Source organism: Mandrillus leucophaeus, unplaced genomic scaffold (genome assembly GCF_000951045.1).
Source record: "Mandrillus leucophaeus isolate KB7577 unplaced genomic scaffold, Mleu.le_1.0 Scaffold268, whole genome shotgun sequence".
Classification (NCBI taxonomy): Eukaryota; Metazoa; Chordata; class Mammalia; order Primates; family Cercopithecidae; genus Mandrillus; species Mandrillus leucophaeus.
The window spans coordinates 1,907,645-1,916,673 of NW_012102787.1; the positions used below are offsets into that span (position 1 = coordinate 1,907,645).

Here is a 9,029-nt window from a genome sequence, read left to right on the forward strand (position 1 = left end):
AGAACGTTCAACTTATACCCTGATTTATCTGAGAGGGAAAAATTAAAGCACTGTACTTACTTTCTTTCACGTTTAAGAAACAGAAAATAGTCACCCAACCTCACCAGTAATGAATAAAATACTTCCATTCTGTCAGGCTCAGCCAAAACAGGAAACCTTGAACGGTGGGATTTCAAGTGTTTGCAGGCCTATGTGAGCCGTGGGGGAGTCAGTGAGGCCATCCCCTGCCCTGGACTACTTCCAAGAGGACCTCTACCTTGCATTTGGGCTGGAACTGAGGACTGGGCTTTCTAGTTCCTACGTATGCCGTGTGAGAATCTCTGATCCTCCTTCCCTGCCCATGGCCAAAGTCTCAGCCCCTTCCAATTCTGCTCATCCCTCAGGACTCAGACTCACCGGGTCCCCCTAAGGTTCTCCCCGCTCAGACCACAGTGGATCAGAACGTCCTGGTCCCGTGTTCCCTGGTCAGGGCTCAAGAGGATCCATGTACAGCTAGGCTGGCCTCTGGACAATGCCCACTCCCCCTGAGGCCCAGCCCAGCTGCACCTGACTTCAAGCGTAATGGCATTCATTAATATGACTGACAGATGCAGGCTGTTGGTTTTTCCCTTTCTAAGTTTAAAAAAATATTAAAATCCAAAAAACATTTTACTAAAGCAAAACATACACACAGATAAGTGCACCCATTATAAGTGTATCACTCACTACATTCTCCTAAGGTGAACTTATCCACGTAACCACCACCCAGCTCAAGGAAAAGGACAGGACCCCACAGACAAACTCAGTTTTGGAAATCTTGCTGTAGGCCAGATGAAGTTCAGTGCTAGTTTCTGTGCTGGGTTTTCTCATACTTCTAATCTGACATGGCCTGACAAGGTTTCATTGTCCTCTGCTGTGATGTGACATTGCACAGAGAAGATCTAGTCTCACCCTGGGTTGAAGGCCTCTAGAGGGCTGGACCCCAGCTATATGTCAGGGTCTGCGTAGGTAGATCCTGAATGACTGAATGAATCCAGACCAGGGCATGCAGGTGCCCAGCCCAGAGTTGGAGGCTCTTAGGCCTCATTCTCTTTTTCAGTCGTCACAGGAGGCCCAATGACCAGTGTCTCCGGTCAGACACTAGAGCAACATTAGTACCTCTACCCTACAGAGACAACCCTGGGATGTAAAAAGTAGTGATCAGCTCATCGATTCATCCAATAAGCATGGATTACACATCCAGCCTGACCAGGGATGGCATGTAAGGCAGGCACAGTTGCTGACCTCGTGGAGAGAGCTCAGACACCCAACACGTCAGGAACTAGCAAGAAACCCTCATAGAATTCTAAACCTCTGCCCTAGCCTGCTCCAGTCCTGGCTCCCCGGGGGAAGCCAACAGGGGCTGTTCCCAGCCCAGAGGTAGAGAGGAAGGTGCCTTAACCAGCTGTCTCTGCTCTTCTGCAGGCCCTGCCATCCCAGTGGGCGTGGACGTGCAGGTGGAGAGCCTGGACAGCATCTCCGAGGTGGACATGGTATGCAGCGGCCTCCAGTGAGACAGCGTGAGAGTCTGTAGTGTGATGGGCCTCGGTGGTGCCAGCTGTGCCCGTGTGGGCAGAGCGGGAGCTGGAGGTGATAAAATGGGCACTTGGAAGTCAGCCCTGGAGCGGTAAAATCTAGAGCGGGCATTCTCAAGCTGCGTGGGCAAAAATAACCTGAGGAGTTGGTTAAATGTGGGTTCCTGGGCCCCATTTCACACTTCCTGATTCAGAATCTCTGGGAGTGAGACTTTGCATTTTCAACACGCTGCAAATAATGCACATGACCAGGCGAACCACACCTGGAGGGATACTGGAGGTGGACAGTTTCAGGCTGAAATTTTGCAGCTTTCTGATGTTCAGTTCCTGCTGCATGTGCAGTTCCCCAACTCACTCTGCGGCAGTGCCCCCCACTCCACGTCTACCCCCATTCTACCACCACAGGCCTGGGTGTCCTGCAGGGCTCCCAGTGGAGGGGTGCACCCCCCGCCCCAGGGCCCCAGCCTCCTCTCTTCCTTCTTCTGTCTGCCTCTCTTTCAGTTTGCAAACTTCTCTTTCTTCTGCCTCAGGGATCTTGAGCATGCTCCAGCTCTGGCCCTCCCCACAGCTATCTCCTTCTTATCCTTCATCAAAGAGGCTTTCCTGACTTCCTGATCTGAAGAATTTTTGTTTCTTCTTCATAGCCTACATCATCATTTATAATTGTGCTATATATTTATTTGGGGGTTTTTCTTGTATATTGGTTGTCTTCCATGCTTGACTATAAGCTCCATGAATGCAGGGACTCGTGTTTTTCTTTACCCCAATGTCTCCAACTCTAGTCCAGTGTGGCCCCCCGGGGGCCCTGAAAATGTGTGGAATAAATAAAAGTCGGGAAGGCTCCACTTTCCAGCACTGCATCCCACTTGCAATGCTGTCATCTGCCCTTGAAGAGTGGGAACTCCCCTGGCTCCTAATCGACCCAGCCCGGCAGAGCTGATATGATTGATACTGAGGTTATGCACCCCTCATAGCTCCAGCACCTGGTAAAATATGGGGCCCAGGTGTGAAAGGTGCAGGTATGACAGTTTCCAAGATGCTAGATTGTACATTGCCAGCCTCTTTGGATATCCAACAGCTGAGCCCAGTTCCAGAACCAGCTGTGTCTAGGACAGCCTGGCTGCCCTAGACTGAATCAACCCAGATGTCTGTGCTGAGTGCAAAGACTTTTGTCCTGTGTGGCTCAGGATCGCAGGGAGAGGTATCTAGAATGACCTGCCTCTCACAGAGCAACCACCAACCCGTGGGAAGGCAGGTGGACTCCAGCAGTAGGTAGGTAATATCCAAGGTAGCCATACACAGCTGGTGTTTGTGAATCTGCACTTCCCCCGGGCGATGGCCCTCAGAGCCTGCTCTTCAGCTCTGTGACCTAGAAGGTAAATAACCAGAAGGGGTATTTGGCTGGTTTCTTCCTACTCATGTATTGGCTGCTCTCCTTGTGCGTGGAAGGGGAGTTCCTGGCGGCTACTGATGCGCTGGGAGCCAGGATCAGTCTAGGGACAGACTCTCATGCATGCACTATCCCAGTGCTTGCTCATTCTTTCCTCTCTTCCCGGGGCTCCCTCTGGGCCCACCACAACCATGCACTCTTTCCAGCCTTTCTCCACCCAGAAGAGGATCTTCTGGGCAGTTATTTTTCCATTTGCACCTGTGTCAGCTCTGGCTATGGGGAGGACCAAACTCTTAAGGAATCAATCATGCAGGCAAGGAGATACTTTTGAACAGGATAAGATTTCAGGCAGAAATTATAGTAGGTATGCAGCTGCCCAGCCCCTCATCCATTTATCTCCCCGATCTTTCAACCAGCAAATATTTATTAAGCGTCTACTACGTGCTTTCCCAGGCACTAAATTCTACAGTGAATGGGGATGCAATGGTGGGCAAGACACAATTTTTCCTTCAAGAATCTTACAAGCCTAATGGCAAGAATCCTCCTAAGAGGGACTTCGACTATCCAGGTTTCTGGAAGTGGCCACTAAGCTGAAATAGAATGGTTAGCCAGTGGGTAAGGAACCATGTGTGGAGAGGTCTAAGTGAGAGAGAGCAGAACTTTGGAGAAATCCTTCCCCACTGGCTGCCAGGCCAGGCTGCGAGCACAGCCACAGTTTTCATTTGCAAAGCCTGAGGGGCTGGGTGCTCAGTCTCCTGGGCTCCAAGTACATGATGCATAAAAATGGGCCATTCTCTTTCCAGCTGCACAGTGCCAGCATACCACAGGGCTGCAGAACTGTCACCTCTGAACCTGGAGGCTGAGCCTGAGATGCCCATCACAGTAGTGGATGATGGGTTGATTGTAAGGAAGAAAACTTTCTAAACCATTTGTGTCTGGTCTCACCCCGGCTCCCACAGGACTTCACGATGACCCTGTACCTGCGGCATTACTGGAAGGATGAGAGGCTAGCTTTCTCCAGCGCCAACAACAAGAGCATGACCTTCGATGGCCGGCTGGTGAAGAAGATCTGGGTCCCTGATGTCTTCTTTGTTCACTCCAAAAGGTCGTTCACTCATGACACCACCACTGACAATATCATGCTGAGGGTGTTCCCGGATGGACACGTGCTGTACAGCATGAGGTAGCTGTCTGGGAGCCACTGTTCCTTTGTCCAATGCCATTCCAGTATGTGTGTCAGGCCCTTTGGCCCTGAAGACTGTCACTGTGGTTGGGTCTGTGGGTTCCTGGATGGGAGGAGCCTCTGATGCCAGTCAGAACTATCTAAACATGACATGGCCACTCCAGCAGGGGATGACTTCCCCATCACTGGGGGTCTTAAGCTTGGGTGAGAAGACTACTTTGGCCTGAATGAGACAATGACCTTCCACATGCTGTACCTTCTGTTCCCTGAGAGCATGTCATTCTAGTTGATTGGTAATAAAGATTTTTTAAAAAATAGCCTTAAAAAAAAAAGATTAAAAAAAAGCGTCCTCTCATCCCCCCCTAAAAAATAGCTACTGTGTATTGAGGGCTATTGCAGACTGGCTTCTGGAGTACGGGGAGTCATGTAAGCAGTCATGTTACACATCTTTAAAAAAAATGCTTTTTTCCTACTTGTCACTAATGAAGCTCATTGTCCCACATCCCCCTGGTCTGCTTGTACAGTTCACCAGAATGCAATGCTGATACTAGACACTTCTGGCCTTGGGTGGAAGTTGAGTAGGGGGCCTCCCAGGTGTCTCCTGAGGAGGTGGCCCTGCTGGCTGAGGGCAAAGCCCAGAGAGAGGCACGGGAGAGAGCCATTAGCAGCCAGCACCGCCAGTGGCTGGGGAAGGGGCGCACCAGCCCAGTAACAGGGATCTGGCAGAGCACTAATCCTCTACTACAGACGACAAAACTCTAGAAGTTAAGGTTCTATAACTCAGATAACTATGTTTCCAAGCTTCTGCAGCAGATGTGAGGAGGCAGCTGCTCGGTTGTGTACTGTGCCTTCTTGCTCTGGGCATATGTAGGAGCCAATAATTCACTGCACAAGCCAATATGTGACTCTGGGTTGTCTAGGATTACGGTCACTGCCATGTGCAACATGGACTTCAGCCACTTTCCCCTGGACTCCCAGACCTGTTCTTTGGAGTTGGAGAGCTGTAAGTATCAGCATTCCTAATTCCTTTGCCTTTTTTCCTCTCTGATCTTGGTGCCATTTTAGTAATCATGAGGCTGAGCCCTGCCTGCCAGCGTTAAGACCTATTTACCTCTGGACTGGCATGGGATTTCCCTGTTACTTCACCCTGCATCAGAAGCAAAGGAGTCACATTAACTTGTTTTCCTCTTCCCAAAGATGCCTATACAGATGAAGATCTGATGCTGTACTGGAAGAATGGGGATGAATCCCTAAAAACAGACGAGAAGATCTCCTTGTCTCAGTTTCTGATTCAGAAATTTCACACGACTTCCAGACTGGCCTTCTACAGTAGCACTGGTAGCTATCTTTTGCCACAATCTGATTCAAATGTGCAAGAAAGCACATTTGAATTCTTCTTCAGCCTTAACCCCACGGAAAATATGTTTTGTGTGTGTTTGTTTTTTGTTTTGAGACAAGGTCTCACTCTGTGTCCCAAGCTGGAGTGCAGTGGCAAGATCATGGTTCACTGCAGCCTCAACCTCCCAGGCTCAAGTGATCCTCCCACGTCAGCCTCCTGATTAGCTGGGCCTACAGGCACGTGCCACCATGCCCAGCCAATTTTTTTTTTTTTGTAGACATGAGGTCTTACTATGTTGCCCAAGCTGGTCTCGAACTCCTGGACTCAAGCAATCCTCCTACCTCGGCCTCCCAAAGTGCTGGGACTGCAGGCATGAGCCATCATGCTCAGCCTAAATTTTGATTATTAAAATAATGTAGCCTAGAATACGTTCTGGCTTCTGCCTACCACGAGTTCGAGACCAGCCTTGCCAACACGGCAAAACCCCATCTCTACTAAAAATACAAAAATTAGCCGAGCATGGTGGCACGCCCCTATAATCCCAGCTACTTGGGAGGCTGAGACAGGAGAATTGCTTGAATCCAGGAGGTGAAGGTTGCAGTGAGCTGAGATCGCACCACTGCACTCCAACCTCAGGGACAGAGTGATACTCTGTCTCAAAAAAAAAAAAAAAGAAAAAAAAAATTAGCCAGGCATGGTGACACATGCCCCTGGTTCTAGCTACTCAGGAGGCTGAGTAGGGAGGATTGCTTGAGCCCAGGAGTTTGAGGCTGCAGTGAGCTATGATTGTGCCATTGCACTCCACCCTGGGCAATAGAGCAAGACCCTGTCTCTATTCAAAAAAATAAGGAGAGAGAAATAGAATAAAGGTTCCCAGGAACTCATGGGAGGGGGAATGGAGAGTTATTGTTTAATGGGTGCAGAGTTTCTATGTGGGATGATGAACAAGTTCTGGCAATGAATAGTGGTGATGGTTGTACTATATTGTGAATAATATACTTAGTGCCAGTGAACTGTACACTAGCCTGGGCATTGGAGGCCTGCGTTGAAACAAGCGCAACTGACTCTAGCTAAGGCTTTGGAAAAGCCTCTAAGAGTCTCATTTCCTCATGTCCCAAATGTCAGACTTTAGAATCATGTGAACAGCCTATTTCTTTCTGTGACAGATGTGGAGTTTGCATGGTAAAGGGTTAGGGTCTTACAATAAAGGTGACAATTTCACAACAAAGGTGACAGTGACCAGAGCCTAGCTCCCCCAGCTCCTGCCTCAGTGGTACTGGCCTCAACAAAATAGAACTATTCCAACCTCTCATGCTCTTGAGCAGCAAGTCACTCAAGAAATATGGTTGTAATTTGGAAATTACAAATACAGAACAAACAACTATAGCCTAGGCAACATGGCGAAATCCTTCTCTACAAAAAAATACAAAAAAAAAAAAATTAGCTAAGCATGGTGGCACGCACCTGTAGTTCCAGCTACTCAGAAAGCTGAGGTGGGAGGATCGCTTGAGCTTGAGAGGTTGAGGCTGCAGTGAGCTGTGAGGGTGCCACTGTACTCCAGCCTGGGCTACAGAGCAAGACCCTGTCTCAAAAACAAACAAACAAAAACCCAAATGACTAAAACTTCCCTTCTGTTTAGTTCTACCCTTTCCCAAAATACTGTGAAGAGAAGTTAGGTAATACCAACTGAGATAGTAAATGTACTAGATATTGGCAAGATATTTATATATACGAGAAAGTGCTTAGATTTTGGAAAAGAAAGGTATTATGTTAAGCCAACTGATCATTAATTTCAACTTTCTGTTGCTGATGAGGGCCATGTCAGTGAAAGACGGGTTCCCAGGGATACAGTTTGCTTTTACCTCTCAGATGGAACCTCACTGGCTTCTTCCTGTGTCCCCCAGGCTGGTACAACCGTCTGTACATCAATTTCACGTTGCGTCGCCACATCTTCTTCTTCTTGCTCCAAACATATTTCCCCGCCACTCTGATGGTCATGCTGTCCTGGGTGTCCTTCTGGATCGACCGCAGAGCTGTGCCTGCCAGAGTTTCACTGGGTAAAAGCATTTCATAAGATGTGGTAGGGTGGTTATTTTTTTCAACTTATCACTATGTTTACAAAAAGTAAAAATTATTATTTAGAGTTCTTAACTGATGAGCTATTAGAGTCAGAAGGAGCAACTTCTCCTGCTTCTTGCCTTTACCATCTAGATGCTGGCCTCAGTTTCCTCCACATTGTGAGAGCCAGAGGGAGCTAAAACAACATCAACTGTGACTGCAACACTTCAGAAAGATTTGGGGTATAGACGTTGACAACTGGTAGTATCAGAGCTCAGTATTTAGATAAATAAGATGATTCTGCAAATGCCAACAATTCCTTCTGTAAATACAAAAACTTCATTTGCTGGCCTTGTTTAGACAGACTGAGGGCTTGGAAGCAGGGCACAGAATATGAGATTTCTGGGAAAAGGAGGGCCACGTTCCCTGGAGCTGTGGTTTAGCCTTTTACAGACCCTGAATTCCAGAGTGAGAGTTTACAGCATGTCCTTGTAAATTTAGACAACATTAGGTTGGGCTTTGAGAAAGGTGAGGGTTTAAGCAGCAAGAGAGAGTGAAGAAGAATCCCGCACGATGGGCCTCTGGGAATTTCCACAGTCTTCAGGTACTTTAGATGAGGGAGAATGTGCCTATTCCTTGAAGTCTGGGAACGTTACTTCAGAGGTGTCCTTTAGTCGCTGTCTTTAATTCCACATGAGAACAGGTCCTCTCCTTGTCGGCCACATCACAGAAATGCAGTCTTTCAGGTGCCTGGAGGATAATGAGACAAGCAGCGGGTTGGCTCCGGGGAGAATAGGCCTGGCTGCTGGTGGAGCAGATCCTTGCCCCTCTCCGAGGCAGAAACACACCTGGAACTTTCTCATGTGGTTTAAGAGATAGAGAGTAATCGTGACTTAGTGAGATGTGGGGGCAGTTCTAGACCTCTGTCAGCAGCCCAACTAAGGCCAGGTGTTGCAGGTATCACGACGGTGCTGACCATGACCACCATCATCACGGGCGTGAACGCCTCCATGCCGCGTGTTTCCTACGTCAAGGCCGTGGACATCTACCTCTGGGTCAGCTTTGTGTTCGTGTTCCTCTCGGTGCTGGAGTACGCGGCCGTCAACTACCTGACCACCGTGCAGGAGCGCAAGGAACGGAAGCTGCGGGAGAAGGTGAGAGGGCTTCTTCCGCCCTTGTCTAAGTCCATGCTACTGGGTGAAAATGAACGTTGGCTGGGCAGAGGGCAGGGGCAGGGGTTGCATGTAGAAGAAGGAGATGTTTGTGCAAAAAGAGGAGGATCTTGTTTTAGAATAGGTTCTGGCTTCTACCCCAAAGGATTCCAGAAAGACGAAGGTCTTTGGACAAAGACTAGGAACAGGAAGACTTGGGTCTTAGACTCAACTTTGCCACCTATGCTGAGCCTCAGTTTTCTCATCTGTCAAAGGGAAATTACAGAACCCTCACCTCTACTGTAAGAGTCACATGAGATAATGTATGTGAAAGTTGTTTTGATCTTTCACATAC

General features: G+C 48.5%; 1 protein-coding gene across 2 annotated transcripts in view; it reads left to right on the forward strand.

The window, feature by feature from the left end:
• The window catches only part of GABRR2 (gamma-aminobutyric acid (GABA) A receptor, rho 2), a 69,909-nt gene that overhangs the window by 53,534 nt on the left and 7,346 nt on the right, over window positions 1-9,029 (forward strand). For both annotated transcript variants that reach the window (XM_011984433.1, XM_011984431.1), the window contains 6 exons: window positions 1,444-1,511; window positions 3,903-4,126; window positions 5,047-5,129; window positions 5,324-5,464; window positions 7,370-7,522; window positions 8,481-8,677. In XM_011984433.1, coding sequence (XP_011839823.1) covers window positions 1,444-1,511; window positions 3,903-4,126; window positions 5,047-5,129; window positions 5,324-5,464; window positions 7,370-7,522; window positions 8,481-8,677 — 866 coding nt within the window. The remainder of the gene's footprint in view (window positions 1-1,443; window positions 1,512-3,902; window positions 4,127-5,046; window positions 5,130-5,323; window positions 5,465-7,369; window positions 7,523-8,480; window positions 8,678-9,029) is intronic.